General features: G+C 44.2%; 1 protein-coding gene across 1 annotated transcript in view; it reads right to left on the reverse strand.

Moving 5' to 3' along the window:
• Window positions 1-24,155, reverse strand: part of THSD4 (thrombospondin type 1 domain containing 4) — a 91,795-nt gene that overhangs the window by 14,880 nt on the left and 52,760 nt on the right. Inside the window, exons 2-6 of the mRNA XM_024761819.1 lie at window positions 15,153-15,328; window positions 12,635-12,731; window positions 7,786-8,061; window positions 1,253-1,382; window positions 93-297 (exon numbers count right to left, since the gene is read on the reverse strand). Of these exons, the coding sequence (XP_024617587.1) occupies window positions 93-297; window positions 1,253-1,382; window positions 7,786-8,061; window positions 12,635-12,731; window positions 15,153-15,328 (884 nt within the window). The remainder of the gene's footprint in view (window positions 1-92; window positions 298-1,252; window positions 1,383-7,785; window positions 8,062-12,634; window positions 12,732-15,152; window positions 15,329-24,155) is intronic.

Below are 24,155 nucleotides of genomic sequence, written 5' to 3' on the forward strand. Positions count from 1 at the left end.
GTTCTCCCACGTCAGGTCTTGGAGGGGGGATGCAGGAGGGTGGCGGTAGGTCTTGGAGGGGGAGCTCCAGAGCAGGCTGGCCTGCTGCGTACCGAGGTCCAGTCCGTCCGGATCTGCCACTCGCTGCAGATCTTGAGCTGGCAGGTGCTGGTGGTCTCAGGCTTCTCCAGGTGCTGGCAGCGGTAGGGCTGCACCGTCAGGCTGCGGTTGGCATACACCTGGCGACACAGAACCTGGCGGTGCTGCATGCCCAGGCCACAGGTTTTGCTGCACTCAGACCACTCCCCGATGTCCCAGCTAGCTCAGGAACGAGAGATCGAGAGGGACCAGTCACTTCAGTCAACAGGAAGAGAGCACCTTACACAGAAGTTGGCCAAGCCAACTGACAAAGAAGCATCAGAATTGTTACGGGTGATCCCCAGCCCAGAGCAGTGCCTGGCAGTCTGCCTAAGGCCGTCTGATTCCATAAAGAATGTGGCTCTGTTCCATTTTCTCTTTACCAGTGATTAGGGCCCAGATTCCGTAAAATTATAGAAAACCAAGAAGGTACAAAAGATTTTTATCTAGTCAGAAAAATACCTCCAAAGATGAGTTTTATTACCCTGTAGAACATTAACCCATTTTGGAACTAACTTAGAAATCTTCTTCCAACCTTTGTTATTTTTCATGAACTATTTACACATCAGTTTCACATATTCTCCTCTGTTACCCTGCTTTGTCATTTCCTTAAATAAGACATCGGCACATGGGCCCTATGTCTTCGGATGAGAATTATGTTCTTATTAGTTTGGGAATTATGTTTTGACCCCTTTTAGGGCTTTCCCTCCTTGTTCTTCTAAAAGTGTCCTATTTATTATTCAATAACTAAACCAAGACCTCTCCTGAGACACTCCCCAAGCAGATGTATTTGTGACTTACATTAGTCTCTCTCTGTACACAGCTCGCCTGAGCACTGACTGCACTGGATTGTAACTCTTTGCTTCCCTCTTTGTTTTCCTTGCCAGCTAAAACCCAATTTCTCCAGTTCACCAAAGTCTTTCTGGGAGTGTGCTGAGCAGTTAAAGGCTGTGAGCTCCTGTGTGAATCCTGAAAGCCAGGTGCACTTGCTAAACAGATTGCATTTTATGCATAGACTATGTCTCCTGTTTCTAAATCAGATGTAGGCTGATTTAAAAATTAGATTACATCAACTACTAGGGTCCTATGCACAAGCAACTAGAAGTGAGCTGAAAACAGGCAGAGGCCCTCTTACAAGGCTGGGCAAGGGAAGATGTTGCAGGGTTCCTCCTCCGGGGTCGGCTTCATGCTCGAGTCACAGTAGCTCTCAGGAACCTCTTCGTGAGTGTTTCTGTTCACACAGCGAAAAATAGGGTACTGCGATCCTGCAGGGACAAGGAGAACACACTCTAATGCCGGGCTATGAATGCAGATGGTGCAGAGGTCCGGATGCTGATGAAGAAAAGCCTCAGAAACAGAACGATTCACACACACACACTCCTCCATTCCTGAGTTTACACGCATCTCCTGCACAAGGGCTTTCCTAGGCACTGTCCGGGGCAAAGAAGAGCAGGAATAGTTCCTGCCCTCAAAGGCCTTATAATCTATTTGTGGGCATGGTTTGAACATGTTCAGAGGCAGATAAAAACAATTCCCCTAACAGTTCAAGACAACAAGAAAGATCGATAGGTAGGGGAATGATTATAAAATGAACACAAATAACTTCTTGAAGGTTTTCCGCAGACATGAAAGAGAGAGGGTTGGTTTTGGATAGCTGTGCACACGTGTGTCTTGGAGGGGGGCTCTGTCCAGGCCGCGGAACTGGAACAAAAGTGCATGGCAAACCGGCCTGCAAGAGCCAGGTATGTTGAAGCAACAGTCAGGTTGGGGCAGAGAAGTAAGAAGATTCAAGAGAGGCTAGAAAAGCAGCTGGCTTCGCCTTTGTAAATCATTTTACACATTCCCCCAGTAAAGGACTGATCCAGTGGAATTTTGGTTATTTGAGTATATGTCTGCCTCCTACGAGATGGTGAGTTTCTAGGGGACAGGACTGGTGCTTGCTCAACCCTGTAACCCAGTACAGCAGGGGAGTAAGTGCTCCATAAAAGTTTGTTGAGTGAATATTTATCAGAGGTCTAACATTTGTTTTTGTTACTTTGCTAAAAAAAAAAATACTGACTGCCTGAGTTTTTTTGTATGTTTTAAATGCACAGCCTCATGTTTCATACTTAATAAGGCATAATCTATTTTGGAGAAAAAGTCAAAGTTTGTTCAGTGAAATTTCTAGCTCTCAACTGGAAAAAACAAAACCAAAACTGATTCAATTCGGCCTGCCTCTCTCTCTCTCTGCTATCCCCTGGTGGCAGCACTGAAGTATTACTACTGAGTGTTTACAAAGAACAGTAACTGGGGGAAGGCGCAACCCGAGCGTCTGGAGAGTAAGATGCTTTTTCATAAATGACTGTGCACCCACTCCACCCACCCCCGGCCCCAGTCTAGGCCAGTAGCTGGGTCCTGCTGGGCAGAACACTGGCATTTAGCCTACAGCTTTGTCTCAGCTCTGTTGCTAATTGGCCAGGCATTTAGAGTTTCTCAACTTCAACTTGCTATAATTTTAATTTTAACTAGAGGGATAACTTTGAATGTGTCTCTAAATATTTCAGCAGCCACCAAGTGTTCCAATGCTTCTTTAAGCTGATTTTGTGGGACACACCGAGCCAGAAGGTAGTTCTTGTAAAAAACATGACAGTTTGTATGACAGTTTTGAATCAGAAACAATTGTTTGTTTAAACTACTATGGGCATAAACATTTACAATGCAGCTATAACTTGAGACCATTATTTTAAAATAATGTTCCAATTAAGCATAATTATTAGCTGAGTAAAAAGCAGTACTACGCATAGCACAGGGAGATCAGCTCGGTGCTTTTGTGACCACCTAGAGGGGTGGGATAGGGAGGGTGGGAGGGAGACGCAAGAGGGAGGAGATACGGGGATGTATGTATATGTATAGCTGAGTCACTTTGTTATACAGCAGAAACCAACACACCATTGTAAAACAATTATACTCCAATAAAGATGTTAAAAAAAAAGCAGTACTGGCTATAAAATTAATAGGAAGCAAAAACCTTTGTGGAATTAAATTTTGTCCGGTAACATATCTGCTTCCATTAAGAAGAGATTTTTAATGAAATTCAACAAACATTAAGGACATTGTGCTGAGTTACAAAGATGAATAAGATTCAGTTCACAGCTTGCAGGATACTCATTGGGATGCAGCTAATAAGGGCTTAAGTAAAAATTTTATTATTCAGCCCATCCCTTTCCCATCAGACCATGTGGGTTTAACTTTTCTACTTACACGTTTGTGGATTGGAAGGCAAAAGTAACTACCCCAACTGCTTGGCACTAATGAGGGGGGAATTGAGTATCTTTAGCTGAAAGGATACAAGTTACCCTAGGAATGCTCTGTGCCTTGGAAAGATGGGTCCTGTTTGGGGCTGTGTGCACTTTGGCCACTGCCTGCCTTCCCCCTGGTCCAGTTCCAGCGTTTAGCCAAGGACACAAACTCAGAGGTACTCTTTCTGTCTCCGATGGTGGGAAAACACTAGATCTATAGTTCTTGACTCCAATGACCAAAAAGGTTTCTTTCTCTGGGTCAGTTTATATTTCTGCAGAAAGGGAGACTATCCCTCAGAATGGTACCTGGCCACCTCTTCACTGTCCAAGCATGCCACACAATTAGCCCTCTAAGTGCTAGCCAGCAAGAATGGGGTGGGGAGGTCAGGTGCTGGCTGGGCTTCAGGTAGCAGGAACAATCTGGGATCAGTTTGGTTGGGCTGTACGTTCAATGTGTTGATCTAAACAGAAGTATGTTAACGTTGGAGGGGGGACTGTACCACAGGTAATCAGTGGACATTAAATGAGGTAAGTCAGTGAATTCAGGGGACCGTGTAGAGGTCAGTGAGGCATTGTGGAGAGATGGACAAAATAAGAAGAAAGAAAAAATTAAATAACTCTAGTCTTGGAACGTAAGGGATCAACTGGGCCAAGCCAGGAGTTTGACCAGATAAACAGAGGTCCGGGCAGTGACTGGACAGAGTATGGGCCTCTCTTCTACACCAGTGACAGGGCTCCCCCCTGTGATCATGCTATCATGATGCTGGAATTTTAATCTGAGAGGCACAGAAATGTGTGGTCTGGTGAGTGTTGCCAGGAAGGACTGGAGGAGAGTTTGGGAGAGGGTTTGTGTGGGGAAAATGATGAGATCACGAGGCAAGTGGACTTGGGTTGTGCAGAAAAGAGATGGACAGCCCTGGCAGGCTCAGGATTTCTTGGTCACGGCATACTTGTCACTACCACTGACAACCATGAGATGAGCTAAATGTTTTGTGCATCCACACTGCCTCCCTGCCCTGACATCTCTGAGGCCATTGCTGGCTGGGAGCAAACCTTAGAGGGAGCAAAGGGGTCCCTCCACCATGCCTGGTACAGAACAGACACAGACTGTTGAATGACCACCTGGCTGAGTCCAGTGAACACAAGGCTGGGTGAGCAGCACGCAGGGTGCGTGGCAAACAGCACATGCTCTTGTCCTTGTCCCACTGTGTCCACAATGCAATGCCTTATGGTCTCCAGACAGGCCTACATCTCATCCTACTGGAAAGACTGGGCCAGGCTGTCTTTAAAGACATGAAATGGAGGAGACTCTTCTACACATGCCACCCTTGATATCAAACCACATGACAACAATCTTTATCCTTTCACCTAGTTTTCACCTAGTTCTGAGTGTATCTGTTTTCACCTGATCTCACTTAGTTCTGAGTGTATCTGTTTCAGTTAGCAGGTATCACACCACTACCTAAATGGTAGATTATTTCAGCACTATCAAAATACTTTTTGGGGGCTTCCCTGGTGGCGCAGTGGTTGAGAGTCCGCCTGCCGATGCAGGGGACACGGGTTCGTGCCCCGGTCCGGGAAGATCCCACATGCCGCGGAGCGGCTGGGCCCGTGAGCCATGGCCGCTGAGCCTGCGCGTCCGGAGCCTGTGCTCTGCAACGGGAGGGGCCACAGCGGTGAGAGGCCCGCGTACCGGAAAAAAAACAAAAACAAAAACCTTTTGATCTTGGGCTCCTATGTCAAGCACATTTCATTTCACACTGCTTATCTCTATGGCGTCATGGACAGATCCTCACTAAACTGATTTTGGCCTTAATGCATAATTATCTCTAGCTTTCTGCCTCTTTTAAGACACACTTAACAGGCATTTAACTTTCCCTCGTAAGGCTTATAAGAGAAGTTGGCACAATGACTCTCCAGTTCACATTCTCTGCGCAAGTATTAAGTATAAGTACGGTAAAACCTCCATAAATCAGCACTCCAGCTATGAAGCCATCATGGAACCAGCAAAGATTCCAGGCAGGAAGGGCTCCAGACCCCAAGAGGAACCAAAGACTTAAATTCGATTCTCAAAAGCCACTAAGTCAGTGCTCTTATGAAAAAGATAAAAGCGTTAAAGGTGGTTGTGAAAGATTTTTCCATGTGTTGATTATGCCATCGTTTCCAAGTTTTGTACTCTCAGACGCAAGTCTCTTGAAGAAAAGGAAAAAAAATTCGCCAAACCAATACGCTGGAGGTATGTTTCCCAGTTGCAGAAACTCCTCAGGGATACAGCCTCTGTTTCTATGGTAACCTGCCCTCGAAGAACAGGTGTTTTACAGTCACAAATAGCACTTTACTACAGGCAGGAGGCTATCACCATGTATATGAAGGAAATCACCGCTGCACGGTTATACATATACTTGCAATGAGGATCTAAGGCACCTGGAACAGAAAAGCAGCATCAATTTCCAACCCAGGTGCAGAACATCAGGTCAGGGGTTTCTGGACACCACATCCCACATCTATCTTGCCTTTGAGTGTTCAAGGACACAGGACCATGAGTCCACATCACAGTCCAGACTGATACTGACCCTTTTACACACAGCCAGGGTTTGCTTCAAGCCTATCACAACTCTGCTGCTTTATTTATTTATTTTTATAAATTTGTTTATTTCATTTTTGGCTGCGTTGGGTCTTCGTTGCTGCACGCAGGCTTTCTCTAGTTGCGGCGAGCAGGGGCTGCTCTTCGTTGTGGTGTGCAGGCTTCTCATTGCAGTGGCTTCTCTTGTTGTGGAGCACGGGCTCTAGGCGGGCGGGCTTCAGTAGTTGTGGCACGAGGGCTCTGTAGTTGTGGCTCGCGGGCTCTAGAGTGCAGGCTCAGTAGTTGTGGCGCTCGGGCTTAGTTGCTCCGTGGCATGGGGGATATTCCCAGACCAGGGCTCGAACCCATATCCCTTGCATTGGCAGGTGGATTCTTAACCACTGTGCCACCAGGGAAGTCCACAACCCTGCTTTATTTAAATTTCACCTAGACCCCCACCTTTCCCCCTAAATCCTATTACTGGATCTTTTCTTTCCATTGGAGAGATGCCCTATGCTCCCACTGGTGTGTGGTCCCCTTTGCTGCATAAACTGACTTTGTTAGTCTACAGCCTTGCTCCAGGTGTTCTGAGTTGATTGGTCTCAAGATAATGGGACAAATACAGGATTAAGAATTTACTGAGGAGGAAAAATGGAGTTGTGGAGTGTAAAAGCTAGCTAACTAACACTTCAAGCTCCCAAAGCATTCTTTTTTTCTGAAATCCTTAGATCTGAGAATGACTTTTTTTTTTTTTTTTTGCGGTAGGCGGGCCTCTCACTGTTGCGGCCTCTCCCATTGCGGAGCACAGGCTCCGGATGCGCAGGCTCAGCGGCCATGGCTCACGGGCCCAGCCGCTCCGCGGGATGTGGGATCCTCCCGGACCGGGGCATGAACGCGTGTCCCCTGCATCGGCAGGAGGACTCTCAACCACTGCGCCACCAGGGAAGCCCTGAGAATGACTTTTGAATGGCATTTGTGTAAGTGTCCACAACCTTGACTTGTACGTCAGCTTGTAAATCTTGAACTAGGTGAGTGTATTCTCTGATTATTAATTAACACACTGTGCAGGAAAGGGTTAACTCAGCAGGCCTGGGTTGCTCAGACCCTGCATATTCCAAAGAGAGACCTGTATTCAGGACTGGTCCTTGACCAGGGCTGGAGATAACCTCAGAGCCCTTGGAATATTCTGCTGATAAGAGTTTTTCTATGCCAGAGATCTTGGGTTGCGCTCTGTCAGTTTGACAAGCTAGTTTATGCCAACAATGTGATTTCTGTGAACGCCTGTCTTTGCATGCTTGAGGCCTTAGGCCATGTTGTATTAGTTTGACCTCTGGGGTGCTAAAGGCTGAGTAGCTAATGTGGGAGCTACAGGCCTATGTGATTGAACCTCAATAAATCCCCTGGACACCAAAGCTGGAGTGAGCTTCTCTGACTGGCAATACTTGGCTCATATACAATATTGTTGAGAGAACCAAGTGCATCCCTGTGCCACTCTACTGGGAGGGGACACCTGGAGGCCGGCGCCTGGTGTGTCCTGGACTTTGTCACACGTGCTTTTCCCTTTGCTGATGCCAATCTGTAGCCTTTCACTGTTACAAATTGTAACCATGAGCACGGCAGGTTTTCTGAGTTTTCTAAGTCCTTCGGGTGGATCACCGAGCCTGAGGGTGGTCTTGGGGAACCCCCAACACAGCCTCACACTAACGAGCAATCTCACAGTCAGGCTCAAGGAGGGGAAGCTTTGCCATGTGCCTGGGGCCTACCTGCGTGTTCCCCACTCCTGCTCGGGGATCTGCAGAGACCCTCCTAGCCCGCACATGAGCTCACCTTTCCCGCAGGTTGTCGAGCACTCCGTTGTCCCCAGCTGTTTCCAGTTGTGATCCCGGCTCCGCCGTGGGGTCTGTGGTGCTGGTGGTACCACACTGTCCGGCCGGTGGGGAGAGAATCTATCAGGATGCCTGACCGGGAAGGTCTGTGCTGATTCCGAGGTGAATATTTCAGGTGCCCCGCCGTGCACGTCTGCCTTCTCTTCGTCCCCCTCTTTCCCTTCTCCCTCCTGCTGGTTCCCCCCTTCTGGTACCAGCTGGCCGTTGAAGGGCTCCCCTAGGAGATTCAAGTGCACACACCACAGAAGATGGGTTTGGACGGTGAGTTGTAAAGAGGCAATGGCTCCAACATTAGAAATTAGGCAGCATGAGATCATTTCTAATTCAGAGCACACATATTTAAAATAGGCAGATGTTAACTTCCCTAATATTAAAAACATTATTAAAAATGAATAAGAAAAAGATGAACATCACAGTAGGGAAAGTAGGCAAGGGACAGGGAGAGGCAATTTCTTTTCTCATGAGAAGAAATACACACAGTCAAAAGTCACACAACACTCAACTTCCTTCCTAATTAAAGAACTACATGAGAAAGCAACTAACAACAGCAACTCTATTTACCTAACAATAAAGATGAGAAACTTTGGAAACCCTTAAATCCCTAAACCCCTCGCTGAAGGTGCAGGAAAACACGATTTTGCACACTGGGTGAGCCTGCAAATACACGCAAAGTTTTGGAGGGCGACTTGGCAATATCTCTGTAAATGTTAAATGCACATACCTTTTGACCTAGGGATTCAGTTTCCAGGACAACTGTCATACAAATATTCTCATTCTTTTATATAAAGTGGTATGTATAAGTATGGTTACTAATTTGAAACAGCAAAACAGTAAAGTGAACTTAAATGTCTACCAGTGGTAGTGGTTCAAATAAATTATACTACAACCAAGAATGAAATATTATGCTATTTTTTAAAAGAATGAAGCAAATACATGTTGTGACATGGAGATATGACCCATAGGTTGTTCAGTGAAAGAAAAAAGCATAGCAGCAATTCAGTTTGTATACACATACACAGATGTGGCCAGACACTTTTTGAGACACTAATTTTTTTTTTTTTGGCCACATTGTGCAGCATGTGGGATCGTAGTTCCCTGACTGGGGATCTAACCCATGCTCCCTGCATTAGAAGCTCCGGACGCGCAGGCTCAGCGGCCATGGCTCACGGGCCCAGCTGCTCCGCGGCATGTGGGATCTTCCCGGACTGGGGCACGAACCTGTGTCCCCTGCATTGGCAGGCGGACTCCCAACCACTGCACCACCAGGGAAGCCCAGAAGAGCAGAGTTTTAACCACTGGACCACCAGGGAAGCCCTTGAGAGATTAATTTGTGTTTTGTTCTTTATCTCTGTTCCTCCTCCTCTCCTAGTCCAAGTGGCCAAGTTCTTAGATTTTCTTGTCTGAGATTTTTGCAGGAGTGAAAGTGAAAGGTGCAGGAAGTTAACAGCTCTTCCTTCCCACAAAGAAAGCCTGAGCTCTCAGTTAGGATAACAGGTCCCAGAGGGGCCAGCCCAGGGAAAGGAGGAGGGAAAAGTGGAGAGAGCGCTTTCTCAGAGACAGAGAGACAGAGAGAGAGAGATCTCCAAAGTGAGGAGTGGCAGGTGTTTGAGGTCTTGGGTTTCCTGAGCACCACAGACCTGCCAGACAGGTATCTTTCCTCTATCTGGGGTGTGTGTGGGAGCCCCCAGATTGACTGAGATTGAGTTATTCTACCAGTTTCAGAGAAGTTTCAAATTGAGGTTAGATTTATGTTGGCTTATGGAAAAGACTGGCATGTGATGTTCCTGGCACACTTAGATTGTAGACAAATATTGAAACTGGCCACATACATGTTTGTATACGCATGGAAAGGGCTGGGTAGGGTCCCACCTAATTGTAAAGAGAGATTCCCTCTGGGAAGCTGGGAGAGGGCTGAGGTTGGGAATACTGCTTTTTAAAAAAATAGACATATATATATAATATAAAATGCATATATTAATTAGAGCAGTTTAGGTTCGCAGCAAAATCAAGTGGCAAGTCTAGAAAGTTCCCGTATCTCTCCTGCCCCACACATGCACAGCCTCCACCATCAACATCCCACACCAGAGTGGGATGAGCCTACACTGACACATCCTTATCATCCAATGTCCATAGTTTACATTAGGGTTCACTCTTGGTGTTGTACATTCTGTGGGTTTTGACGAACGTGTGACATCTATCAACCATTGTAGTATCACACAGAATAGTTTCACTGCCCGAAAATCCTCTGTGCTCTGCCTATTCATCCCTCCCTCCCCTCTAATCCCTGGTAACCACCGATCTGTTTAATGTCTCCATAGTTTTGTCTTTTCCAGAATACCGTACATACATACTTGGAATCATACAATATGGAGACTTTTCAGATTGGCTTCTTTCACTTAGTAATATGCAGTTAAGATTCCTACGTGTCCTTTCATGGCTTGATAGCTCATTTCTTTTTAACACTGGATAATATTCCAGTGCCTGGATATACCACAGTTCCTTTATCCAAACTTACCTACTGAAAGACATCTTGGATGCTTCTAAGTTTTGGCAGTTATGGAGCAGTTGCATTTTACTTTACGTATTTCCGTTTTGATTGAATAGTGTTCCAGCATTCATTAGTTTAATATAAAATAAGGAGGCAAATTCTAAGGTTACTGTAAAATGCAGTTAAAACCTAGAGCTTTCTCTTTCAGCAGCACTTTCTTATTTAGTTGGCTACTTATAATACTTCATGGTTTAAAATATTATATGCAAATTAAACTAATAGAATCAAGACCAGCATACTGATATACACGAAACTGTCCAAGATGTTATCAGATAAAACATTTAAAAATCTTTTATGTACCTTATATGTACTGGGCACTGTGCTAGGATGGACACCTAATTTATTCAATACCTTCCCCCTCCCAGATAAAACCTTCGAGTGTATTTTTTTCCCTCTCTGTTTTGTAGACTGTGAATGTGTTCAGAGAAGTTACTGACTTGCCTGAGGGTGCACAGCAAGAAAGTGGCAGAATTGAATTCAAGCTCTGGCCTCCTGACTCCACTGATACGGTGGATGAAGCCTGGTCCAGATTGCCTCTCCTCACCGACTTTTTACAGCTGACCCCTTCTGGCCTGCCCTGTCCCCGGCAGCTGATCCCAGAACCACATGCTACCCATTAGTTGAGACCCATTAGGCTTGTTATCGCTCATCATCGTCCCATATGATTTCAAATAGTCTGTCCAATTGTCCTTATAAATCAGCATCAGTAATCTCAATATTTCCCCATCTGAACTTGGTTTCTCAGACTGTATATTGCTCCTGGAAATGGCTTAAAAATTCTTTCAGGCTGAGTGTGCTGACTTGGAGTTTGGACAACACGTGCACCCCACGTGCCAGGTGGCTCCTCCCCGACCTGTAGCAATCAGATAACCTGGTTATCCAATCGGCAGCCCAGAGAAGGATGTACAGCCAGGTCTCGCATCTGTCCCCTCACTTCCTAGGACAGATGTTGGACCAGGTCACCTGTAGGCAGTGTGATAAGCACAGGGGCCAGTGATTCAGGCTGATCTGAGGTCATTGTGGGACCTGGGCAAGTAACTCAATCTCTCTAAGCTTCCATTTCCTTACTCTTAAAATGGGGCTAAAAACAGTACCTCCCTCTGAGCACAGTTGTGAGAATTTGATGAGTTAGTCTATGTGAAGGGCCCAGCAGTGTCTGGCACATAGCGAGGACTCTGCGTGTGAGTGATTATTAGCGATTAGTATTAATATTTCTGCAGACCCTTCTGTCTGAAAGATGGAAAAGACAGTCTCCGTTTGGGTGGTGGGCTCCATCACCATTCAGTAAAGAAATATCAGCGAGGGGCTGTGCTATACCCAGCAGAGGCAAGCAAAGCTGCTGGCTCTGTCAGCAGAGCCCACAGGGAAGAGGTGGATTGTTAGGTGTGAATTCATTTTTCTTTTCTTACAGGTGAAAGCTGTGTTAGCAGAAGCAGAAGGGAACCAAGAGAAAAGGCATGTGGTGGACAGAATAACGGCCCTCTGAAGATGCCTGTGTCCTAATATCTGGAACCTGGGATGTGTTATTTTATATTGCAAAAGGGATTTTGCAGATGTGATTAAGTTATCCTGGATTTTGAGATGGAGAGATTATCCTGAATTATCTGGCTGAGCTCAATGTAATCGGAAGGGTCCTTATAAGGAAGAGGCAGGAGGGCGACGGTCAGAGAAGGAGAGATGACAGAAGAAGAGGGTCAGAGGCAGAGAGAGATTTGAAGGTGCTATTCAGCTGACTTTGAAGACGGAGGAAGGGGCCATGAACCAAGAAACGCAGGTGGCCTCTGCTGAAAAAGGTAAGGAAACTGATTCTTTCCCAGAGCCTGCACAGGGAGCACAGCCTGCCAACACCGTGATTCCTGCCCAGCAAAACCCATTTTGCACTTCTGACCTCCGGAACTATAAGACAGTAAATTTGTGTTACTTTATGCTCCTGAGTTTAAGGTCATTTGTTAGAGCAGTGATAGGAAACTAATATAAAAGACATTTCAAAATGTTGAACTGGAAAGAGACTGAGAATGTTCACTTCATTTTTGAATCAAGTGAATGAAACACTCTTATCAGTGAGGGCTCAGGCAAATGGTGAGGCATCCTCTGATATCAAGGCCCGCTGACTCTGAAATATGTGTCCATGGGTTTTCTCTGTGTTGACCGAGAGACAGAGGGCAGATACACAAGAAGAAGAGAGAAAGGGCGTTAAAAGGAAATTATCCGGAGTGACCGGCAGCAAAACCAGAAATTTTACCTGGTCTCCTGTGAGGCAGCACCTGTGGGCTGATGGCATTGTTCCCCATGATTACGTACTCGTAGTGGACTCCTGGGTTAGGCTGCTGGTGTATCATCTGACAACACAAAGGTCAATGTCACTGCACTGGCACACATGCATATCCCCTTCCTGCTGGCTTTGGGCTCAATGGTGTAAGTGGCACTAACTATAAATGAGTGGACTGATTTACGTCTAATAATATTAGCAGACTGGTGACACACTAAACGAAAGCTATTTCCAGATGGCTTTTTGCTATCTGCTTTTGAAGAATGAAGAACGTAGTCTTTGAGAGAATAAGAAGAAAACTAGGTTGAAAGTCAAGATTTTATAAATTTTAAACAGGAAGATGGGAGCAATGGTAGGGAACCTTTCTGTCGGCTCCCAACCATCCTCTACCATTGCTTAGATTTTCCTCATGGCCCTCAAAATATCCAAAATAGACACTTAAGTTTACACCACAGAGAACCCGTTTGAACGCTAGGTGGCGAGACAGAGTCATGTAAGGAAGGGCCAGACCTCTGGCAGCGTCACCCGGAGATCCCCTAGGTTCCTCCCAAGTCCTCTACCTGGCCCGGGATGCTGGCTCAGGAAGGGTCTGACCCAACCCTCTCCCTCATTGACTTTCTGGGTCCCATCCCCTCTCATCCATGGAAAGTTCCAGAACCACAGAGAGATGAAGTGAGGAAAACAGGTATAAGGGCAATAAGTCTCCTTGGGTCCTATTCTCTCAGGGACCCATGACAAAAGCTGCATAGGGCTGTGGAAGTCAGCAATTAAACATTGTCCGGGACAAGAACACAAAACAAACCAGCGTGGCTCAGCAGAATAAATCCCTCCCTATTAGCTTTGGAGCAGAAAATCCTTTGTGCTCATGGCTTTCCTGGAGGGAAGCAGGGTGGTGGGCTAAATGGAGCCGCGGAATGCAAATCTGTGGTGAAAATACGAGCCAGGCAAGGAGACAGGTCACGCTGTGATACTTCTGTCTCTACTGCTTTACGAAGGGGTTCTCCTCTTTACCCACTGGGTCACCTAGAGCAAGTCCCTCAATCTCATGGTTTTCGATTTCTTCATCTGGAGAAGCAGGAGGTGAGAATCCAGTTGATCTCTGAGGTCCTGTTAGCTACAGGCATTCTCTGAGTCACTCCTGCGTGGGTGGGTCCTGTTTGGTCCATGAGGGTGTCTATTCCACCCAGTTACATCATCAGCCTTTACCCCTTCCCTATGTGTGAAACGTGGCCTCCCGTCTAGAAATCACCCAACAGAAAGCGGACATGAGAACCCCTGGGCCCCCTACATCCAGGAACCATGGTGGGGAGCAGAGAACCCCCGAGGGACACGGTGGTGTGACCACAGGTCCTTGCTTTCTACTCCTAATCCCCTCACTTCTCTTTTCACACAATCCAACAGTCATTCTGGGGCCGGAAAGCCTTCCCCCCTCTACTGTGCCTCTTCTGTGTGAACATTCTGCCAGTGCAAACCTTGTCCCATTTATGAAATTATTACTGGCCACCACAACCCAGACCACCCATAGTGGGCCTTTAACAACCTGAGTTTTTACCCCTAATGCCATTCGAAACTTACCCGGAGACCAACACCAGCGGGACAGTCTATAAAAAAATATTCAGAATGAGCTATAACAAGACTTCCTTTGTAGTTTCTAGTCCATGAGCCACTAGGCCCAAAGGGAATGAACATGTAACTGTATAGTTAGACAAGTAATATTTATAAAATTCGAACTCGGCAAATATCAAGTAGACCAGCACGGCTTTGGAGATGGTGAGAGAATATATATCTATGGGTGAGCGCATTCTTTTTTATCAAAACGTGATTTTGAGCTTTTATTTCCGGTCCCCTTTTATTTCCTGATCTTTTTAAGAAGATTGGATTCTAGTGGTTTCTTTAAAAAAATAAGGACAATTTTTAACTCTGGGGCAACTTAATACTTTAGTTTCTTGTCAAAGAAATCAAAGTTCTGTCTTCTGCGAAGCAGGGAACGACTCGTAAATCTCTATATTGTTACTCCAAGCTTTATTGTGTCATCTGGAGTACTCTGGAGTTCTTGTTTCTTCACTTGCTTTAATAGAATTTGAAGAGGGCTGGGAACTGTGAGTGGTCTCGTCTTGCTTTAGGCATTTGCTTTCTTTTGCCATAAAAAGAAAACACGCCAAATTAGCTTAGGAGGAAAGTGACTGGAGGAGAGCCAATGCTCATGAAAAAAAGGATATGTTTTGCCTCTGATTTGTTTCAACAAGTAAAATTGGTTTTACTGGCTCAATAAACGCTGAGGGTAATAAACATCTGGGAGAGTTTAAGGTTTCTATGAGCTAGGTACATTCGGAGGTGAGGGGCAGAGAGGAATGCCAAGCATGTAAGGGCACCCCAAAAGGCGCCGCTCAAATGGTCTTATTGAGCGAGGGCAATATTTGTTGTTTATTTGTTCTAAGTGTGGTCCTGAGAAGCAAGAAGATACAAAATCCAGGCAAGAGTTCAAACTCACATAGACATCCAAGATCTCATTAGTGGGACCTTCGGCCAAAAAGGACTCTCCGGCAGTGCTCGAAATCTCATTTGGTCGCTTGTATGTGAACATGGTCCCTCCTCCTTCATATTTTCCAGGCCGGTCTATTGCCCAGTTCCCGTTGATGATGGAGCGGCCAGAACGACTTCGCAAGGCTGTTGAGAAAAATGCGAGTCCTCAGGTAAGCCCAGGTGTGCACGAGAAACTGACTGCCCCCTACTTGCTGGCTCTTTCCTTCATCAGGTTTGTCATTACGATCGACTATGTGCAGGGCACTGGCCTAGGCCCTGGAACAGGATGAGGCATCTAGATCACAGCCCTTCGGGCTTCATCACTTCTTCAACCCCCTTCAATCCCTTCTACCACTTGGACTTAGTCTAGAAAGGAAGGGTGGGAGTGGTTAGGAGAGAAGAATGTGGAAAATGAGAGAAAGGAGAAAGTTAGAGGTGGAAGATAAGGGGGCGGGGAAGGGAAACTGTGTTCTATCCCATTATCTAGGTGAGAGGTTGCATACTGGCAGCTCATGAGCTGCTTTTGGCCCACAAATGGAATTAGTTTAGCCATTGTAGTGTTCTTTTTTTGTAAATAATTGAAACCAAATTTAAGAATTGGGAGATTTCACATAAAAATTTTAGAGTTCTAGCTTCCCTTGTAGAACAAGAAGACATGTTAACCTTGGCTCCACATTCTCTCATGGCAGAGTCATGGAGCTGAGGAGGACTGCCTCTGTTAGATGGGGCCTGCGTGCTCTGGCTTGCCCTACTCCCCACCGCTCCCTAGTGATCCCCAACACTGAGGCTTAGTCTCAGTTTATTACCCATTTATTTATGAATATAGATTATTTATTCCATTTATGATCATGCTGAATTAATATTTTCCTTATAGAATAGAAATTTTCTTAAAATTCTTCCTACTGCTATGTCTACTAAAAGTGGCAAAGCTAAAGACAGGCTAAAAGGGTCACAGGACTTTCTCCTACTTGGTCATCTTCATTCATTTGTATTATCTGACTTCTGTGGACTTTTGAGGGTGTAGCTATGTACCTACTCCCACATACACTGTCAGAATTCATCTTCACAACATTGCTAAGCGGATGTGCGTCCTCATCTTTCAGAACATGGTTCAAGTCTGAGAAGGAAGCTGTTCAAGTTCACGAAGACAAGTGACAGAACTGCTATTTGGAGTCCAATAACAGTGGACTCAGGAGGGAGGTAAGAACGGAGAAGAGGGACAAGGAACAAAGTGTTAGAGTTATTGAGAGAAGAAAGGGCAGCATCTGAGAGCAGACTTGACTCCCTTAGGCATTTGGTACCTTGAAACCCACAAGCGAATGGCAAATTGGATTTAAAGGAGATCCCATTTTAAGTGGCATGGTCAACAGTGGGCCTGTGACAGTCACTGGCTCTGTGTACTTGCAATTTACATAGTTACTAAACTTAATTTTTTTACAATGTATTTTGAAAAAAATTTACACATAAACGAAAGTAGTGAGAACGGTATAATAAACCTCCATGTACCCATCCAGCTTCAATAATTATCAACTCCTGGCTTAGCTTTTTTCACTTCGCAAATCCCAGACACTATTTATCCTTACATTTTTCAGTAGGCGTCTCTAAAATATAAGGACTCTTTGTTTCTTAAAGCCAGTTTCAGCAGCGTTTTCTACAATGGGTCTTCCCAGGCCTGCAGAGTCAGAAGCTGCTCTGAGAGGTGGAAGAGCCCCCAAGGTTGAGGTGGCCTCCCCTGCAGACTCTCTCCCTGGCTGGCTTGTTGCCATGGCTCCTGGGAGACCACAGCTGTGGAACATCAAATACCAAATTAGAAAATCACTTCAGCTTACTGAGTGGCAAGGAAGGGTCAAGAGTAGAGACTGAGGATGAATAGGTTTGGGGCTGTTTTCTCTCAAAACCACACTTCTTGAGAGTGGTCCATATGGTGTCTCCGTGTTTTCACTTCCCATTCATTTCTCAATCATCTCCAGTCTGACTCCTGCTCCCAGTATTTCACTGTAACAGTTCAAATGAACGTCACCAGGACCTCCATGTTGCCCATTCCAATGGGCATTTTCCAGCCTTCCTCTTATTAGATGTCTCAGCAGCATTTGGCACTACTGGCTGCTCCATTCTATTTGAAACCTTCTTTCACTGGTTTCTGGGACACCTCACTCAGCTGGTTTTCCTCCTGCTCTCGGGCTGCTCACCTGTTCTTTCTTTTTTTGTCTCATCTTCCTCTACTTGGCCATTAAATGTTAGTGTTCCTTAAGGCTTCAGAGTAGAGCTGATTTGGGTGCTGTACTCCTTTCACGGGTGATTGCATCTTTGCCCATGGCTTTAATTACTATACTCCAGTGACTTCCATATTTATGTCTCCAATCCAGACTTTTCCTCTGGTCCCAGGCTTATGGGATTTTAGTTCCCTGACCAGGGATTGAACCCAGGCCCTCAGCAGTGAGAGTGCGGAGTCCTAACCACTGGACCACGAGGGAACTCCCTGGTCCCAGACTTTTATATCTAATTAGCTATTTGACAGCTTCACTCAGATGTGTTGTGTAAGCCTGAATTCATCCTTGACCTCTTCCAGTATTTCTTTTTTTAACTGAAGTATAGTTTATTTACAATATTATATTAATTTCAGGTTTACGGCATAATGATTTAGTATTTTTACATATTATACTCGCTTTCCTCTCCCCTTTGGTAACCTCTAGTTTGTTTTCTATGTCTATGACTCCATTTCTGTTTTGCATATACATTCATTTATATTATTTTTTTAGACTCCACATATAACTGATATCATATAGTGTTTTTCTCTGTCCTACGTATTACACTAAGCATAATATTCTCTAACTCCATTCATGTTGCTGCAAATGGAAGAATTTCATTCTTTTTATGGCTGAGTAATATTATATATATATATGTAATGGAATATATTTTATATATGTATATATATATATATATATATCACATCTTCTTTATCCATTTATCTGTTGACGGGCACTTGGTTTGCTTCCATATCTTGGCTATATTGTTAATAGTGCTGCTATGTCCATACATCTTTTTGAATTAATGTTTTAGTTTTTTTTTGAGGAGTAGAACTGCTGGATCATACGGTGGTTCTTATTTCAGTAAATGGTACCACCATCCATCTAATTAGGAACCTAGGAATCATCCTGGACACTTCCTCCCTTCCTTATCCCTTATATCCAATCCATCATCAAATTTTATTTGACCTTCTCCATATTTCTTGAACTCATCTACTTCTGTCTCTTTTTTTTTTTTTTTGCGGTACGCGGGCCTCTCACTGTTGTGGCCTCTCCTGTTGCGGAGCACAGGCTCCGGACGCACAGGCTCAGAGGCCATGGCTCACGGGCGTAGCCGCTCCGCGGCATGTGGGATCTTCCTGGACCGGGGCACGAACCCGTGTCCCCTGCATCGGCAGGCAGACTCTCAACCACTGCGCCACTAGGGAAGCCCTCATCTACTTCTCTTCATGTCCACTGTCATAATCCAGGGCCAAGGTACCATCAGATTTCATACGGACTAACTCAAAAACCTTCTGACTGGTCCTCCTGTTTACCTTCTTTTCAGCCAGAGTGATCTTTTCAGAATGCAGATTTGATAACCAACTGCGGCTCAAAACCCTTCAATACTTTCTATTTCTCTAGGAGAAGAACCCCTCAATCATCAATGGGGTCAGGGCCCAGGTGATGTAGTCCAGCCTCATCTTGTGTCACTGTTATTCTACTCTCTGTGCTCTGATCCCTGGCCGCCTTTTAGCTCATCTGATACATCACATTCCCTCCAAAATGCTGTTCCTTCTTCCAGAAATGCTTTCCCTAACCACAAATCCTATTTGTTCTTTAGATGTCAGCTACTTCAGGTAATCTTCTCCTACCCTCAGTCCAGGTCTCTCTCTTCTCACATGCTCTAAGAGGTGCAAGAGGCCTTTCCTTCAAGGCACTTGACTCAGTCTGTACATACACCCATTCAGAGCATGACTTGGTTAATGTTTGTGTCCCAGTACTGTAAGCTCCCAAAGGGCAAAGACAGTGGTGTTTCCTCACCAACAATGGTGAGCTCTAGTGCTCAGCATACTGCTCACCATGTAGTAGGAACTTAATACTTACGGAATGCAAAAATATCTAGTAGAAAAAGGCAACAGCTCAAAAGAAAGACAGGCAAAGAATGATAAGTAGGCAATGCACAGAAAACCAAATACAAATTCCACAAGCAAATGAAAAGATGCTCTACCTTACTTATAATTTAAGAAATGCAAGTCAAAACCACAATGTAATATTCTTGACCTACCAGATCAGCAAATGTTTAAAAAATTTAATACTGCCAGAATTGATATGTGTGTGAACAAGCAAGCACCCATGACATTGTTGGTGGGAATGTAAACCGATTCAACCTTGGAGGGCAGTTTGGTTACAATCTGTTCTCAGGTCAAGAGGATGTTTAAATGCCCATCCTCTTGACGTGAGCATTGTACTTCTAGGAAACTACTTGAGGGCTATCCTTCTAAGTATACAAACGTGTTTTTAATAAGGATATTCTCTGCAGACTGTTTTAACTTGAGAAAAACTAAGGCCCACCTAAATATCCATTAGTAGAGGATTGCTTATGTAAATTGTCACCCTGGATAGCCATGCAATGGCATATCACGTGGCCCTAAAAATGATGAGGCAGGTCTGTGTACGTGGGTATGAAAAGAACTCTGCGATACATTAAAAAAAATTTTTGTTTTTCTTACTTGAATACTTTTTCATTTTGGCCGCACAGTGGGCATGTGGGATCTTAGTTCCCTGATCAGGGGTCGAACCCGCGCCCCCTGCAGTGGAAGCGTAGAGTCTTAACCACTGGACCGCCAGGGAAGTCCCTGTGATATGCTTTTAAATAAAAACATATACATAAAACATGTAGACACACACAGAAAACATTTCAGGGAAAGATGGTTCTAAAACGGTTAACATTTGGGGACAGGAACTGGGGTTTAGGTTGGGATGGGAGATTAGAAGGGAGACATTTATTTCCCATTTTGTATCTTTTTACTACCATTTAAAAATTTTTTTACCATATGCATATATTACTTTCTTACTTTCTTTAAAGCTTAAAATTTTTAATTAATATAAAGGACAAGGTACTACAGAAATACTACTAAGGGATATAAAGATTTTGCCTTTTTTTTTTTTTACAGCTTCTCCTTAAAAGACCATTCAGAGCATCAAGAGCTCAGAATTAAGGTAGGTTCTGGCTAAGATTTTATTGCTTTTAATGGCAGTATTGTAGAAGAGGTTATTATCTAGAAACCAAAAAGTCCATTAAAGAACATTTGAAGTACTGTATGGGAGAGAGCATCAAAGGCCCCCCAGGAAATAAAACATTGGGATCCTGAGTCTTTTTACCATCCACTACTGTTACCTGTACATTCCCTCTAAAGGTTTAGATGAATCTTTAATCATATAATAGCAAAGCATTAAAAAAAAAGCGCCACATCAGATATTTAGTAAACATGGTCCTGATTCCATATGCCCACAGGTTAGCTTCTGAAATAGCTCCAAAACTAGCCCCCATATGGTCTGGCCTTGCATATTGAAAACAGCTGCATCTACAATTTCTGTGCCTGTAAGCAGTTCCAGAGCTATTAATGGTGTCCAGAGCTAGCCCACAAAAAGGTGCAGGTGACCCATGGTTCTTGCTAATGAGTGTGTTCACTAAAGGTCTAGCTTTGGCAAAGCCTATTCGAAAGGCAACTTCACAACTATGTCAATAAGAGGAAATCTCCATTCTTGTTAGACATTTGGGTTTTATTCCAGTTTTAGTTGTCAACGCTGAGCATATATATTTGGCCTAAACTATCTGCACCAATAATGCCTTTCTCCAAGGTTCATATAGGAATTGCTAATATGTCCAAGCCCTGCTTCTCATATACCTTATCCCACCATCTTATTTTATTTTTATTTATTTATTTTTGGCTGCATTGGGTCTTTGTTGCTGCACGTAGGGGGCTTCCTGTAGTTGCAGTGAGCGGGGGCTACTCTTCCTTGAGGTGGGCAGGCATCTCATTGTGGTGGCTTCTCTTGTTGCAGAGCACGGGCTCTAGGCGTGTAGTCTTCAGTAGTTGTGGCTCGTGGGCTCTAGGCACGCAGGCTTCAGTAGTTGTGATGCATGGGCTTAGTTGCTCCGCGGCATGTGGGATCTTCCCGGACTAGGGCTCGAACCCATGTCCCCTCCACTGGCAGGCAGATTCTTAAACAACTGCGCCACCAGGGAAGCCTTATCCCACCATCTTAATGCCTACTGTTGATGACCCAAACACTGGCTTCCACAATCAAATAAAGAAGGTGGTTTCCTTACAGCAAACAGATCACTGTGATCTAGATGTCTGTTTCTTCCCTTGGAAATGAAGCTTAAGTTCCTCCTATTAACAAAATTCCAAGCTTCTTAATGTTTCACCCATTCTTAGAAGCTATTAGGGAAGCAGCGCAACAAACTTAAGGGTGAAGGGGTCAGACATCACTGGCCACTGCCGTGATATAGCTGAAGGTTTGGAGTCCTGACGTTTTCGGTCTGGTCTATGAGCTTCCACAGAAGCCCACATATGGGCATGATCCCAAGTGAGCCGCAGAATACTTTAGCTAATCTAGAGACCCTGAAAATGGAACACAACTATTCACTTCACACTACCACCATGGAGGGGTCTGTCAATTACATCTTTATTTTCACCAGCTTCCAAGTGAAATTTAGCATTCCTTCTATTATAAATGTAGGCAACAAACCATAACAGTATTAGCAGTACTGTGGCTTTGTCACCAATAGAAATCACTTGTCTATTCACAAGACATTGTGGATGTCACAGATATTATGAAATATTGTTAAATAACTCATCACTATTTTAGAATTGCAACAGTTATTAGATCCTCCATGAGATCACCTATTTTAATGTTAAAGGAGCATGTTACTATGTATAGTAAAAATTGGTTTTCTAAAGTGTTTTGATAATTAGGTATAACTGGTTTCCTTTGGATTTTTCTGTATCTTATTTTATGGATTTAAAAACATTATTCTGAGAAGGTATCCATAGACTGCCAAGGGAGTCCACGGAACATGAAAATGGAGAATATCTGGTCTAGTGATTATGGTTTTCAAAACACAAATGAACTCATAATATGAATGCCAATCCTATAGGGCAAGCAGGACACGTATTATCTTTATCATACAGATGAGGAAATAGGTTCAGAGAGATTAAGTTGTTTGCTCAAGGACACAGACTATTCGGTAGCATTTAGGACTTGGACGTTGATGCTCTAATTCCACATTCATGCAATTACACCAGTAATCCTCGAAGTGTAGTCCTTGGACCAGCATCCCCTGGAAGCTGGTAGATATGTAGGTTCAGGCCGGCTGAATCAGAAACATAGGTGAAGTCCAGAATTCAGGTTTAGCAAGCCCTCCAGGTGGTTGTGGTACATTTAAAGTTGGAGAAGCACTACACACCTTCCTGCCCTCCTCTCTTATTTTTGAGTCCTGATCAAAACAGAAGGATTCTCAGTCGAGGGAGAAATGGTTTCACTTCTCATATACTGGCTTTGCCTGGGCAATAGGGCCCACACTGAGAGGAGGGGAGCAAAAGGTCCAGTCTGGGGGTTGATACCTATGTTCCTTCCACCCTATCCCTGAAGCTCTCTCCATAGCACTCTCCCACCCTGTCTTCGAGCATTTAGGATTCCCATGACTTTTCCATGGATTTCAAGTTACCAGTAAGCAATCCCAGAGGACACTTATCATCGCGTGACTTTACACACAAAGCATAAACCATTAAGGGTTTGGATTGTGATTAACCCTTGGAGTGTGTGTGTAGAAGACAGTCCAATTCAACTCAACAAAAAATTATATCAAGACACTGAGTAAGCCCACGTACTGTACTGTTAAATCCTTGGATGCACAACTTTTTTCCCCATTTCCCCATTACTGACACTGGATGTGTATTACAACAGAAAAGCAGTAGTTGTCAGGCAGATGATTAAGTTCTGATAGAGTTGTCATTTCCTGAACACATGTGAATTTGGTCCGATTCAGTCATTTCAGTGGAGTTAATTGCATTGGCAGCCCAATTTATAGCTGTATTAAATTAAAAAAATAGGATATAACTCACATATAGTAAAGTATTTAAATGATAAGTTTATAGCTTGATGATTTTTTAATATTTGTATTACGCCTGTGTTACTACTACCTGGATAAAATACAGAACATTCCAGCCCCCCACAAACCTCCTTCCGGTCCCCTCAGAGTCTTTACCCCATCCTCATAAGTCTTGAACGTTGCCACTACTCTGCTGTCTAGAGCCACAGTTTCCTTGTTTTTGAATTTCATATAAATGGAATAATAACATACATATTCTCTTGCATTGGACATCTTTTACTTAACTTGATGTCCATGAGACTCATCCACTTTGTTGCATTTATCAGTAGTTCATTCTTTTTCATAGCAATTTAGTATCATATAAATATGCCATGATTTACTTTTCTATTGTTGATTGACTTTTGGGTGTTTCCAGTTTTTGGCTCCTTTGGGTAAAGCTGCTATAAGACATTCTTGTATGTTTTTGGTGGACATAAGTTCTCATTTCTGTTGGGAATATACCCAGAAGTAGAATTGCTGTGTTAAAGGCATATGTATGCTTAGTTGCAGTAGGCACTGCCAAACATTTTTCCAAAGTGGCTGGACTTGCTGTTGGGAGCCAGGGATCTCACCATGGAAAAGGAGGCATACAAATATGGAATGGGGGAAGGCAACACAGAACACTGTGGGGCATGGATTTAAATTTAAGATTTCAATGTGAATTCATAATTTTGAAATCATGTATATGTAGGTATATGTGCATGTTTATATGTACACCGTATATATGTATACGTATGTGAGTATGTATATTTTTGTTGTGTTTGCATATGTATACATACATGCATATATTTCCTAGCTCTGTCTG

The sequence above is a fragment of the Neophocaena asiaeorientalis genome, unplaced genomic scaffold (genome assembly GCF_003031525.2).
Source record: "Neophocaena asiaeorientalis asiaeorientalis breed wild unplaced genomic scaffold, Neophocaena_asiaeorientalis_V1.1 scaffold54, whole genome shotgun sequence".
In the NCBI taxonomy this organism is placed as follows: domain Eukaryota; kingdom Metazoa; phylum Chordata; class Mammalia; order Artiodactyla; family Phocoenidae; genus Neophocaena; species Neophocaena asiaeorientalis.